Source organism: Apus apus, chromosome 3, assembly GCF_020740795.1.
Source record: "Apus apus isolate bApuApu2 chromosome 3, bApuApu2.pri.cur, whole genome shotgun sequence".
NCBI classification, from domain to species: Eukaryota; Metazoa; Chordata; class Aves; order Apodiformes; family Apodidae; genus Apus; species Apus apus.
In genome coordinates, this window is record NC_067284.1 from 104,295,031 (window position 1) to 104,309,780 (window position 14,750).

At 54.0% G+C, this 14,750-nt stretch overlaps 1 protein-coding gene across 2 annotated transcripts in view; it reads right to left on the reverse strand.

Annotated features, from left to right (window-relative positions):
- Positions 1 to 14,750, reverse strand: part of SCARA5 (scavenger receptor class A member 5) — a 37,284-nt gene that overhangs the window by 1,791 nt on the left and 20,743 nt on the right. Inside the window, exons 6-8 of one of the 2 annotated variants that reach the window (XM_051615848.1) lie at positions 14,442 to 14,540; positions 8,809 to 8,856; positions 839 to 1,033 (exon numbers count right to left, since the gene is read on the reverse strand). In XM_051615848.1, coding sequence (XP_051471808.1) covers positions 839 to 1,033; positions 8,809 to 8,856; positions 14,442 to 14,540 — 342 coding nt within the window. Of the gene's footprint in view, positions 1 to 838; positions 1,037 to 8,808; positions 8,857 to 14,441; positions 14,541 to 14,750 lie in introns of both variants that reach the window. The other variant, XM_051615847.1, reaches the window with a different exon arrangement.

Sequence of the window (14,750 nt, forward strand, 5' to 3'; positions counted from 1 at the left end):
ATGAGAAGCTCAACATGAGCAGGCACTGGCTGTTGGTAGTCCTGAAACCAACCATGTCCTGGGCTGCATCCCCAGCAGTGGGACCAGCAGGGCCAGGGAGGGGATTGTCCCCCTCTGCTCCACTCTGGTGAGACCCCCTGCAGTGCTGGGGCCAGTGCTGAGGTCCCCAACACAAAAAGGACATGGAGCTGCTGGAGCAAGTCCAGAGGAGGCCACACAGATAATGTGAGGGCTGGAGCAGCTCTGCTCTGGAAACAGGCTGAGAGAGTTGGGGTTGTTCGACCTGGAGAAGAGAAGGCTCTGGGGAGACCTTAGAGCACCTTCCAGGACCTGAAGGGGCTTCAGGAAAGCTGGGGAGGGACTTTTGAGAAGGGCAGGGAGTGATGGGACAAGGCAGAACAGTTTCAAGCTGCAAGAGGGGAGATTGAGATGAGATCTGAGGAAGAAATTCTTTGCTGTGAGGGTGGTGAGACACTGTCCCATGTTGCCCAGAGCAGCTGTGGCTGCCCCATCCCTGGAAGTGTTGAAGGCCAGGTTGGATGGGGCTTAGAGCAAGCTGGTCTAGTGGGAGGTGTCCCTGCCCATGGCAGGGGATTTGAACTGCATGGTCTTTAAGGTCCCTTCCAACCCAAACCAGTCTGGGATTCCATGATTCTATGAAATCCATCTTGAACCAGACTGAAGCACCTCAGGCTACCCCAGTCCCTCGTCCTGCTTGTGCAGGACATGCCGGATGCCTCCATTCCTGGGGGAGGGTGTGTGTGTGTGGGGCGTTCTGCCTTATTTACAGGCTGGCCCCAGGTGTGGGTGGTGGGTGGGGTGGGGACAGAGGTCTCACCTTGGCCGAAGCGGGCCATGCGATACACCTCCTCGGCGCCTCGGAAGCCCAGCATCCGGCACACCACGTCCCCGTCCTTCCTGTCCCAGCCGTCGTCACACACCGTGCCCCAGCGCCCGTTGTAGAAGACCTCCAGCCGGCCCTCGTGGGAGCCCGAGCCGTTCACCAGCCGAATCATCCCCTCCTCGGTGGCTGCTGCTGGGGGGGGAGAGAGAGGGAGGTCAGAGAAGGGATGGTTGCACCTCCCAAGCGCTGCCCCTTGCCCACCTCCTGTGCCCTCCCCATGGTGCCTGTGGCTGCAGGAAGCACTGGGTGGTGCAGCTCCAGCTGGGGAGGGGCTTTGCACCCGAGAGGGGCAGTGATGGGACAAGGGGTAACGGTTTTAAACTGAAAGAGGGGAGATGTGGGTGAGATATCAGGAAGAAATTCTTTGCCATGAGGGTAGGAAGGCACTGGAATAGGTTGCCCAGGGAGGTTGTGGAAGCCCCTTCCCTGGAAGTGTTTAAGGACAGGCTGGGTGAGGCTTTGTGCAGCCTTGTCTAGTGGGAGGTGTCCCTGCTCATAGCAGGGAGGTTGGATCCTGATGATTTTTAAGGTCCTTTCCAACCTTAACCATTCTATGATTCTATGATCCCATCACCACTGGGTATGGTGCTGGAGGAGTCCCATCAAACCCAGGCTTTGTTGGAGTAGGCTGAACCTTGCCATGGTCATACCAAGATGAGAAACCTGTTTGCAGCCTAGAAGTTCTGCAGGAAGGGCAGGGACTGAGGTAGGACTGCTCCTGAGGCCATCAAGGTGAAACCAAACTGAGACAGCTCAGGCTTGAGATGAGAAGAGAGACCTGAACAACCATGTCGGATGAGGAAGATGCCAGAAAAAATGGGGCACAAATAGTTTCCAAAAAGAACTTGAAAGGGAATTTTAAGTGACTGGGAGGCTCTTCCAGCCTGGAGACAGGACCCTGGCCCAAGTCCACATTGCCCAGATGGATTACGACTTCATGGATTCTTAGAAGGATTTGGGTTGGAAGGGACCTTAAAGAACATCTAGTCCCATCCCCCCCTGCCATGGGCAGGGACACCTCCCACTAGACCAGGTTGCTCCAAGCCCCATCCAACCTGGCCTTCATGCTTGAGGGGAAGGTGAGGTGAGCTTCATGTTGGTCCAAAATGCCAAACTGAGGTGAGGGGACATGGCTTGTCCTCCTCCCTACTGGGGCTTTGCTCCCTCCACTCCCACTTGCTTTTCTGTGGCTCCTTAACCTTCCTCCCACCATCACCACCCTCCTGCCATGTAAGACCTTCAGCTTTCAGCCAGGAAGAAACATGGAGGGATGATGGTTTGTCTGATAGGGGAAAGATTGAGAAGCTCACCACCAAAACCAAACCACAACAGTTCTTCCTCCCTCCTCCAGCCAAGGAAACCCAGTGAAAGGAACACACCATGAATCCTGTTCTTTGGAATGAGAAAGGGGATGAACAGAGAAAATCCCTATCAGGCAGCTGGGATCATTCCATGACTCACCATGGGCTGGGACAGCAGCCACGGGTGGAGCTGGGCTCCCCCCAACAAGGTTGTCTTGCAGCTGCTCAGAGATTTTTATTTAAAGACTTTTTCATTTAAAAACATCTTCTCAAAGCCCGGGTGGGTTGTGGTTTTTTTCCCCCCATCAAAACACATGTTCCCACTGGACATCCTCCATGACACCACTTCTCAAACATGACAATAAATGAGGTTGGGTTTGCTGCGGGAAGTGTTTTGAGGCAGAGCAAGGTCTCCTCCTTGATGACCATGAAAACTCCGGCTCATTCTCTATACCCAAGGCTGGTCCCTAGTGGAGAAGGGGTCAGGGGGCTGTGGTCTTCTTCCACATCACCAAAACCACCACAACCACCCCAAGAACATAAAAGGGAACAAAACCTTCTCATCCACTGTGATTTTGCTGGTACATTGACCACAACAACTCCTCAAGTGATGAACCCAAAAGTTCTGCACCTCAAGAGGTGACTGGTGCAGGAGAAGCTGCCAACAGCTGCATAAAATCTGATACGGGTTGGGGTGCCCTACACAGGGTCAAGAGTTGGACTCGATGATCCTGATGGGTCCCTTTCAACTCAGCATTTTCTATGATCCGATGATCTGCCTGAAGTACATGGTGGTGGGATGTCACGTGTTCATTTGAGGTCTCTTCAGGCACCTTGGCCAACCAAGCTGGTGACCGTGAGGGTGGCTGAGGTAGGTGAAGCAGGGTCCCAGCCTGCCCCAGGCTCTCGGGGCTGGGAGGTGCAGGGTTAACAGGACTTGTAGAGACCAGAGCAGTGTCTGGGACCTGCTGCACAGAGAAGCGCGGGGGTTTGGCACCGTGGGCTGGCTGGGAGAGGCACAAAAGTTGTTTTTTTCATGCTTCAGGCTCTGGGTTTTCCCTGGCTTGCTCTTGGAGGGAACAGGGCCACCTCCTCCAGTGACCTCCAGAACATGCAGTCCTTTGCTTGGCCTCAGCACTGAGTGGACCAACTCAGGGTCAGGCCCAAGAAGGGGTCTGGAAATCTTGAGCATGTTTTCCTGGATCTGGGCAGAGCATAAGATTCATGGAGGAGCCAGGAAACATCTCATGCTGTCCCTGGACCATCTCGCTGATACCGGCCACAGCCTTGCTGTGGACATCTCAGCTGTGGGGCTCATTTGGGATGCTGCTGGCTGTCTTCTTCAACCAGTCCCTGTCATCTGGGGTGGGGTATCTCCTCCCAGCCATGGAGCAGCTGCCTTGGCTCACCCCAGGGATGGTGTCATCTGAGGGATGGATGAAGCAACTCTTCCGAGTAGAACATGTGCACTGGAGCTGTGGATGCTGCCTGGAGCTGCCAGGGAAGCTGCTTCTGCCAAGCCAAGCTTGTACGAGGTCCAGTGCTGGTGTCCCAACTGTGGCTTTGGGACCATCAGCCCTCTTGCACCCTGGAGCATCCTGGGGAGGTGATCCTTCCTTGGGTGTTGTCACCTTGTGTCAGCAATGGCTACGGGAAAGCAATAGCTAAATGGGGCATAGAGGGCATGATCCCCTCTGTGAAAACATCCAGCTCTGCCTCCAGAGCCACCAGTGTTCCCCCGTGCCAGGAAAGCAGGCAGGTGACCAGGACCAGTCTCCTGTATCCAACTCCAGCTGGTTGCTTATCCTGTCCAGGACCAGCTTCGTATCTCCAGCCCAAGCCAGTTGCTCATCCCAGCATCCTCATTCCTCCTCCTGCAAATTTGTCCTCACCCCAGCTCTTGGCTGGATGCTCCTCAGAGCCCTGTGCGTGCCAGAGGACGAGGAGGGGAAGAAATGTGCACTCAGGGCAGGGATCCAGGCATGTTCCCATTAATGTTCCCATTAGACAGCAGGGTGAGGGCTGCTAATAAACGGCTGGACTTGATGATCTAAAAGGTCTTTTCCAACCAAAATGATTTGATGATTCTAAAGCCACAGAGCTCACCCACGTGAGTCCTGGCCACAGCCCTTCCACTTAGCCTCTAACAAGCATTGCTCAGAGGGCTAATAAAACATAATGAACCCCAGAAGTCTCCTCCCAAACCAGTGCCAGCTGCCCGCAGTGGCCCCAAAGCTCAAGTCCAGCTCAGCCTGGGTCTGTTTTGGTACCCATGAACCCTGGAGACTCTGCAAAAGCTGCAGCTGAAGCTGGGGATGCACTAGAGTCCTGGCCCTGAGGTGGAGCTGTTGGGAGATGCACTAGGAACAAAGTGGGTTGTCCACCTCGATGTGCTGCAGAAGGGCAGAATCATATAAGTGTTTTGGTGGGAAAAGACCTTTTTAAGATCACCAGGTCCAGTTGTTAACCCAGCACTGCCAAGGTCACCACTAAACCTCAGCACCACAGCTACACAGCTTTGAAATCCTTTCAGAGGCAGGGACTCCACCACTGTCCTGGGCAGCTTGTACCAGGGCCTGAAAACCCTTTCCATGAATAAATTGTTCCCAATATCCAATCTAAACCTCCCCTGGCACAACTTGAGGCTGTTTCCTCTTGTCCTATTGCCTTTTATTTGGGAGAAGAGACCTACAGCCTCTGGCTCCAACCTCATTTCAGGGAGTTGCAGAGTGAGAAGGTCTCCCCTCAGCCTCTTTTTCTCCAGGCTGAACACGCCCAGTTCCCTCAGCTGCTCCTTGTCAGACTTGTGCTCCAGACCCTCAAAATGTCCTTCTTACTGTGAGGGATCCAAAACTGATCCCAGGCACAATCCCTTGCCCTGGTCCTGCTGGCCACACTGGTGCTGATATAAGCCAGGATGCTGGTGGCCTTCTTGGCCACCTGGACACATGCTGGGTCACATTTAGCCACTGGTGACCAACACCCCTAGGTCCTTTTCCATCAGGCACTTTCCAGCTGCTCTTCCCCAAGCCTGGAGCTTTGCCTGGGGCTGCTGTGACCCAAGCACAGGACCCAGCACTTGTTGAACCTTGTACAATTGGCCTTGTCCCCCTCCAGAGGCTCAACCCATGGATCCAACCTGTCCAGGTCCCTCTGCAGAACCTCAACTCATTGATCCAGCCTGTCCACATCCCTCTGGATCCCTCCCACCCATCTTGGTGCCATATGCAAACTGGCTGAGGGTGTTCTCAGTCCCCTTCTCCAGATGACTGCTAACAATATTAAAGAGAGGTTTGTCCAGGATCAGGTCCTCCCCAGGCTGCAGCTCTAAAGCAACACAGGAGCATCCCAGCCATTTTCTCTGTCTGTGCAGTGGCCTGGCCCTGTCCATCCCAGAGCAGCTCTCCAGCCCTTTCCCTCTCCAACATACCACATAAACAGCCAAGGCATCATTTCTTTCGCATCCTGTGCATGTGCATTTGTTTTGGCTGTACAAATTACTTCCAAACCCCTCGACCTGCTCCCCTGCCCAGCTCTCTCAACCAGCCAAATCAGAAAGGAAAAGCTAAGGAGGAGAAATGACTCCCGGTGGCCGAGAAAACAAGGACCTGATTCTTTACAGCTGGGCTGAGATATCATCTCCCCTCACATAATGGAGACCATCTGCCCCTGGATCTCTGGGCTCCCCGTTGTCCCTGCTCCAGTCCTTGTTTGGGCATATGGATGCAAATGTCAGGTTTCCAGGGGGAAAGAAGTGGGGTATGAATCACAGAATGAACCCCAGGCTGGTTTGGGTAGAAAGGGACCTTAAAGATCACAGAATCACAGAATTGTCAAAGTTAGAAAAGACCTCTTAAATCACCATGTCCAACTGTTAACTCCCACCCCCCAAAAATTAAAAAAAAAAAAAAGGAAGAAGAAAAAGAAGAAAGGCCACTAAAGCATGTCCTGAAGGGCCTCATCTAGTTTTTAAATACCTGCAGGGATGGTGACTCCACCACCTCCCTGGGCTGCCCGTTCCAGCACCTGACCACTTTTCTAGCAAAGAAATTATTCCTAATTTCCAGTGTAAACCTGCCCGGGCCCAAATTCAGACCATTTCCTCTGGTCCTATTGTTATTTACTTGGGAGAAGAGACCGACCCCCTCCTTGCCCCAACCTCCCTTCGGGTCGCTGCGGGCTGCAGCGCGGTCTCTCCCCTCAGCCTCCTCCAGACTAAGCAGCCCCGGTTCCCTCAGCCTCTCCTCACAGGGCTTGTTCTCCAGACCCTTCCCCAGCTTGGCTGCTCTCCTCTGGACACGCTCCAGGACCTCAGTGTCCCTCTTACAGTGAGGGGCCCAGAACTTGCCAGGGCCAAGTACAGGGGCACGGTCACTTCCCCTGCTGGCCTCACTGTTCCTGATACGAGCCCAGATGCTGTCGGCCTTCTTGGCCACCCGGGCACCCTGCCGGCTCGTGTTCATCAGGCTGTCAACCAGCACCCCCATTTCCTTTTCCACCAGGCAGTCTGACTACTGAAGACAGAGTCAAAGAAGGCATTAAGCATCTCAGCCTTTTCCTCCTCCTTGGTTGCCATGTTCCCCCCCACATCCAGTGAGGGATGGAGATTCTCCCTAATTCTCTTTTTATTGTGGATGTACTTGTAAAAACTTTTTTGTTGCCCTTTATGACAGTGGCCAGATGGAGCTCCAGCTGGGCTTTTGCCCTCCTAATTTTTAACTCTGCATGACCTAACGAGATCCCTGTACTCATCCTGAAATGCTTCCCCCTTCCTCCAAAGGAGGTTGACTCTCCATTTTTTTCCTGAGTCCCAGCAAAGCTCCCTGCTCAGCCAGGCTGGCCATCTACCCTGCCATTTAGTCTTACAGAGCATGGGGACACCCTGCTCCTGTGCCTTTGACATTTCCTTCTTGAAGAGCATCCAGCCTTCCTGGACCCCTTTATCCTTCAGGACTTTGTCCCAAGGGACTCTCTCAACCAATGTTCTGAACAGACTGAAGTCTGCTCTCCAGAAGTCCATGGTGGACATTTTGCTAACACCCCTCCTTACCTCACTAAGGATTGAGATCTTAGCCATTTAATACTCACTAAGCCCAAGACGGCCTCTGACCACCACATCTCCCACCAGTTCTTCTCTGTGAACAGCAGATCTAGTGAGGCACCTCCTCTGGTGGGCTCATCATCTAGTCCCATCCCCCCCTGCCATGGGCAGGGACACCTCCCACTAGACCAGGTTGCTCCAAGCCCCATCCAACCTGGTCTTCCACACTGCCAGGGATGGGGCAGCCACAGCTGCTCTGGGCAACCTGGGCCAGGGTCTCACCATCCTCACAGCAAAGAATTTCTTCCTAAGATCTCATCTCAATCTTCCCACTTGCAGCTTGAAACCAGATATTAAATGGGGATTTATCCCATAATTCATACTTTGGGGATGGGAACCAGCTGTGCTGACCTACCAAGGGAGGCTGGAGGTGATTTGGGTCCTTGGTCCATGCTGTAGTGCTGGGGTGTCTCATCGTGGTGCTCCCCAGGCCCCAGCACCTCTGATGTTCCTGCTGACCCTGCTGCATCCTTGTTCCTGCTTGGTACCTGTTTGGGTGTGGTGGTGGCTGGTGACAGGGACCTGAAGCCTCTGCATGGGTACCTGAGATAGGAGGTGTGTCCCCAAGGAGGGATGTCCCTGAGGTGGCAGGAGGGATGTTCTCAAAGTGAGATGTGCTCGGTGAGGCACAAGGGATAACCCCAAGTAGGCAGGAGGGATGTCCCCAAGGAGGCACGAGCGATGTTCCCAAGAGTGATGTCCAAAGCTCGGAGGAAACCATCAGCTTCTCCAGGTGTCTCTGGGAGGAGCACTGCTGTGGTGCAGCAGAGGGTGGGCAGGATCCAACCCTGGGCTCCTTCCCTGAGCCCAGGAATTTCTTGGCTCACCTGCCTTGATGGCCAACTCTGAGGGTTGGTGGGACCTTCTGCTCTTGGCCCCAGAGGAAACCCCACAGCAGTGGCACAGCCCCAGTGGGCAGCATGGTGTGGTCCAGCTGCCTCCATCCCAATGGGCTTCTCCTGGAAAAACCCTGGAAAAACGCTTCCTGGGGCCAATTCTGCCTTGGGGCAATGTGTGGAAGGGCTGTGTCCTTCCAGCCCCTCACTCCTCTCGAATTTCATCCCAGGTTGGTGATGTTGCCAGCAAAATGTGAGCAATCCTATTTGTTTCCCAGGAAGAAACAGAAAGCAGAAAGTCCTAGACAGCTTTGGGAATCCTCAGTTCAGGATGGGATCTTGGGGCTGCAGATCAAGGTGCTTCATCCTACTTTGCTCTGCCTTAACTGCACAACCACTTTCCTCAAGCATCCTTGGTTCTTGTCTGCTGCTGACATTCCTCCCACCTTCTCTTTGCTCCGGATCCTCCGTGTCCAGGCAGGAAAACCCCAGCTCAGAGCTCAGCAGCCTTGTCCCAGCACCAGCTGCTGCTCTCCCTACTTTTCTCCCGCAGGTGGAGCCCCTCAAACACCACCCTAAGCCCCCCAGGCACCACCCCCTACCGCCCTCAAACAGCACTGAAACTGTATCTGGAGCACGGGGGAGGTGACATGAGTGAGACCTTACCTGTGCCAACGCCTCGGTCCCCTTTCTCTCCTTTCGGGCCTCGGTCACCTGATAAAGCAAAAAACACGGGGCATGAATCTTGCTCAAATCAGGTATTTACCACTCTTAGGTAATGCTGCATGTCTGTAGCTCCTGGAGGGCTTCATCAGTTTGGGGAAACTGAGGCACAAAGCAGTAAATTACTTGTTGGCCTGGCTCATGACCCCTCCTGGGGGTGCTGCATGGTGATAGGACCCACCTTGTCACTCCCCAAGCTGAGGATGGGGAACCCCCCCCCCGATCCTCCTGGGGTGCACATCCCATAGCAGAGGGAGGAGGGAGATCCCTGAACCACCTGTGACCCCACACTCTGAACAACTGGGCAGCAGCCGAGCAGGAATAAAGGAAAGCAAACCCTGAATCTGGGGCTAAAACCCCCCAATTTAGGGCTAAAAAACCCCAATTTAGGACTAAAAAAAACCCAACGTAGGGCTATAATGGCTTCATTTTGCAGGGGTCAGACACGGGCACCTGGTGTCCTGCAGCCTGGGGGAGCATCGCCCCTTGCTGCACCTCCTCACAAGCAGATCTGCTGAGCCCAAATCCATGGAAAGGCAGTGCTGGTTGGGGGGGTGAGGGGAGGTGTTCAGGCCAGCTGGATAAACAGCCTGCCTTCAGAAACACACCCATTTCCATATAAAAATCACGAGCTCCATAATTGCCCGTGTCATGGCTTGGCTTTCCCTGCAGCTCCGGTGCCTCTGCCCGCGTCCCACCACCCTCCTTAACCCCTGCCCACACTCCAGCCTTGCTCCTGGCAGGAAGCAGCTGTGTTTTCCCAGGACACATCACTGAAAATGCCATCCTGAGTGGGACCCTGAACTTGGTTTTGGCGGCCCTGGCACTGCTGGTCCTGGCTTTGATGACCTTGGCTTTGCTGGTCCTGCCTTTGTCCCGAAGGAAAAGGCTGGGGAAGCTGCTCCAGCCAACGATGCTCTGGGTGAGCCCCAACCCTTTGGCACATCCCCCCCTCCCCATCCCATCCTCCTCTTTTGTCCCCGTGTAAGAACAACAAACAACACGCGCGGAAATGTCTCATCAAATAAAAGAATAATAATAATAAAAAGCATGCAGGAAATTCTTGCCCTTTAACTTGGAGGCTGAGGGAAGGCGGGATGGCTCCCCTGGGCAGCCGCAGATGGAGGAAAGCTGCCTGCAGCCTGCCCCACTGATGGGAACCAGATGACAACCACCCCCCAAAGCAGTGGGAGAGAGGCCAGAGATGCTGCTCGCCAGCACGTGATGGGACTGGGAGGCTGGAGCAGCCCATGATCTCCACCACTTTCCTTCCCCAGCCCGGAGGAGAGGAGGTTGGAAAGCAGCAGTTACAGTTCTTTTGTGTTTGTACCCCAAAATCTGGAGCAGAAATGCTTTCCCTGTGGGGTCTGGGCTGCATCTTATAGGAATGATGGAGAGAGGTGAGGAGAAAGGTGGAGCACAAGGGATATCTGTGTCAGTGACATAGATGCTGGGATCAAGGGCACCCTCAGCAAGTTTGCTGATCATGCCAAGCTGTACCAAGCTGTGGACACTTAGCGGAGGGAAGGGCTGGCATCCAGAGGGACCTGGACAAGCTGGAGAGGAGGGCCCGTGGCAACCTCATGAAGTTCAACAAGGCCAAGTGCAAGTTCCTGCACACGGGTTGGGGCAGTCCTGAGCACAAAGCCAGGCTGGGTGCAGAATGGATGGAAAGCAGCCCTGAGGAGTGGGGGTGTTGGGTGATGAGAAGCTCACCATGGGCCAAGACCTTAGAGCACCTTCCAATACATGAAGGGGCTACAGGAAAGCTGGGGAGGGACTTATGACAAGGACATGGAGTGATGGGATGAAGGGAAATTGTTCAAGTTCCAAGAGGGGAGATTGAGATGAGATCTTGGGAAGAAATTCTTTGCTGTGAGGGTGGTGAGACACTGGCTCTTGTGGAGCAGGAATTGGTCACAGATGGGGAAGGGGGAACAGGTGCAAAGAGCTCCATGGCTGGACCCATCATCCCATACACTGCTGGGGAACAGTCCATCATAGGAGTTTTGGGATGGGTCAGTGGGTCTAAGCACACTGTTCTGGGGGTGCTTCTGTTCTCCATCCCCATCCTGCACTACTGCATTAGAATCCCAGAATCCCAGACTGATTTGGGTGGGAAGGGATGTTAAAGACCATCCAGTTCAAATCCCCCTGCATGGGCAGGAACACCTCCCACTAGACCAGGTTGCTCCAAGCCCCATCCAACCTGGCCTTCAACACTTCAGGGACTGAGTAGCCACACATCCCATCCCCTCTGCCTTATCCTTCCCCATCCTGGATTTCCTGTGTAATCCTCCAAGCCCCTTCATTTCTTTGCTCTCTTGGAAGACTTTTCTCCTTATTTTCTCTTTTCCCCACAGAAGCTCTCTGGGGAGCAGAGGACAGGCCCTTTGGTGGCACAGCTTGCTGACTTCACCCTGGGTCAAGCAAGCTCCTTGAGTTGTCAGCGCTAGAGGGAATCCCTACCTGGGGACAACGTCTCCAGGACCTGGAACAGAGAGACCCTCAGGGCTGGGACAGAGCCCATGATCTCAGGAGAGCCCCTTGCTGGCATTATCTCTGGTCCTACCAGGTGGTCCTGCCTATTGACCCAATGAGTGTCAAGGTCTTGCTTAGCTGTTTCCCAATGCAGCTCAGTTTGTTTTTTCTGGACCATGCACACAATTTTGGCACAGATGCTATGACAAGTGACTACCAGCTCTTCCCATGGCAGAAGAACAGTCCCAACCCATGTCCTGCTCTTGGGCATCACCCCTGCTCCAAAACTTGGCACTACTGGAAGAGGAAGGGTGCAAAGCCTGATAAGCTCATGGGAGAGGACATCACTGGTTCAGGGTGAAAAGAGCTCCCGGGTCTGCAGGGTGAGATGGGACCATCATGGTCTTGAAGTGAGCCCTGGGAGAAGCTGCCAAACCCCCATCTTCATGTTCTGCCTTCAGCAACACAGCAAAAACCTCCTCCTTGCTTGGCCCACAGTGTTCAGGAAGGGGACCAGTCTCCTTGCCCCAAATTTCTTTATAGATTAGTAATCCCTGCCTTGGCTCATCTACTGCTGCTTCCTCCTGAACGTGTCCTCTGTGTGATGTTCTCCATGGAGGACTGAAGGAGACTGATGTACACTCACTTTCCAAAATTATTTTCCCCATTTGGAAACGAGGAAAACAATATTTCACTGGGGTAATTTTGAGGGAAAATGCATCAAGGAGAGGAAAACACCAAGAAGGGAAAGTACCCAGGACTCTGCTGCGAAGAGGAGAAGCTGTTCCTTGACCAGGGACAGCTCACAAAGGTGGTTTGACGTGGGATTTTGGGTGAGGAGGCTGATCCAGCCCAGCTGTGGAGCCAACAGCTCTCCTGTGCTCAGAAGAAAGTCATCCTAGATGTGTAAGATGGTGCTGCAGAAAGTCAGGCCTTTGCTCGAAGCCTGGGCTTGGACGGTTGCCTGGCTCAGGGGCTGTTTCCTATAAATCTCAGAGAATCCCATAAACTGTAGAAATCCAGGGCTTGCTGCCAGGGGGGCAGCTTAAAGAAGGGGTTGGATAAAACCCCCTTGTCTGAGCATCCCCCAACCCCCAGGAGGTGGGAAACGGGGGCTGTAGTTCAGGGGCCCATCCAAGCCTTGGATGTGACCTCCATCCAGCAAGGGCAGGTGGAGGGAGGGGGCCTTGTGCTAGTGATGGGCTCTGGTAGGACCTGGGGTTGGTCCGTGCTCTGGGGGGAATACCTGATGGCTTTGCCACCACTGGGTCACCCTCACCCCAAAGAAACACCTCTAAGAAGTGTATGAGGAAGGAGGCACATCCAGGCCAGGGCTGGTGGAGCCCTGGAGATGGCTAAACCTTAATGTGAGGGTGGTGAGACACTGGCCCAGGTTGCCCAGGGAAGCTGTGGCTGCCCCATCCCTGGCAGTGTTGAAGGTCAGGTTGGATGGGGCTTGGAGCAACCTGGTCTAGTGAGAGGTGTCCTTGCCCGTGGCAGGGAGAGGAGACTGGATGAACTTTAAGGTCCTTTCCAACACAATCCAGCCTGGGATTCCATGATTGTTAATGCCAAGAGGCCTCCTCAGGTACAGGAATTACTGTACACCAGTGGAAGGATGACGGCTAGAAGGAATGTACTGCATTAGAACGACCTGCTGACTGCCATTGCTGGCTTTGGTGCACCATCTAATCCATCAGTTCCTAAAACCAAGAGCAGAAGCACTTCATCTGCCCAGGCAAGGGAGCTTGAGATGTTGATTAGCTTTGAGGAAGGGTCACCAAGCAGGTGGAGGTTGGTGCTCTACTATTGTGGTGTGGCCACAGCTCTCCCCTAGAAGCAGAGGCTGTACTAGGGGTGGTCTCCACCACCTGCTGGGATGGTAAGCACTGGAGAAAGGCTTCATCCTCAATGTTGTGTCTGCAGAGTGGTTGCTCCTGGGATGTCCCTTCCACTGGGACCTAAAGCTTCCTGGGGCTGCACCAGGAGGCACCGGGAGATGGATGCCTTGTTCCTGGGAAAGGTCTTTCCTCTAAAGACACCACAAAGTGGAGAAGGGATGGAAGATGTGTTCCTCCCCCTAGACTACAAGGAGCTTTCTGGTGGCATGCAAGATGCAGAAGATGGCCAACACTGTGGCTATCACCTGTGAAGGATGGGCCACACGACATGAGTGTCTCACCCCAACCTCTGCCCCTGGTGATGACCAGCATTTTGGAGGACATACAGGAGAGGAAGAACTTCTAAAACAACAAGACATGGGACCTCCTCCAGAAGGGGCAGGAACATTCTGCATCCGGTGCCCTGCAGAGCTCCAGGCATTTTCCAGACCTGGACACTGGTCTGTGGCCATGATCTCAGGTCCTGGTGGCAAATGTGGCCACATCTTAGGCCAACATCAACCATAAACAGGAGATGAGGGGTGGTCACCACTTTGGTCCCCTTGGGCTCTGCCCAGGGAGGTGCTGCTCCCTTGGGCTGGGCTCTTCCTGCCTGCAAGGCATTTTGAGGCAGAAAATGTGTGTTTTGGGACTATCCATCCTTTTTTTTTTGGGTTGCAGCATGGAACTTCTTTTAAAAGGTCTCCTGGAACAGATCTGTTCTGCTAAATAGGTGCATGGCCACTTCCTCCACCCACAGCTTCTTCCTGCCCTGAGCTGAGGTGTGGTGAGATGCTGTCAAACCACAAGGAGCCAGAAAAGGTCACCAGAAAACAAACACAAAGCTATTCCTGAAATCCTGCTGGAGCCAAGTGTGGGAGGGCAGCCCAACAGGTCCTCACAGAGCCCTGGTGAGGGCTCAGTGCAGGCAACTGCCCACTCCATGGCAGGAGCATCACAAACCAAACTGTTTTGCCCTTCTCCCTCCAGTCTCTGGACTCTCTCCCCTGCTGTGCCTTGGTGGGAAGGTCTGGGTGAAAAGGTTTTTCATGTACATGCTCCAGGAGCTCCAGGTGGGTCCCAAGCTAGGAGACCCACCACCCTCACACCCACGGCCAGCTCTCTGCCAGTGGTCTCCAGAGCCACTTTTTTGCCCAACAAGCCCATCCAGACCCCACAACCCATCCAGGAGCATGCACAGAGGCTGGTGCTTACCTTTGTATCCTCGCAGCCCCACTGGACCTCGAGGGCCAAGGTCTCCTTGGTCCCCTTTCAAGCCACGTGGTCCTGGTGGTCCTCTCTCCCCAGGTAGCCCTGGAAAAAGGACAAAGAGTCAAAATGACCCTGTTGCAGTGATGACCAACACAAACGAGATATACACACATCCTGCTTGCCAGCAGACCTGCCAGGTGGTCTCCAGTTCTTGGCCAGGAGTTGGAGTCCATCAGAAAATACTGGAGAGTCCACCCATCCTCTCTTTCTTCACCTGCCCCTGGACACACGATGGCTTTAACCCAGAGATGG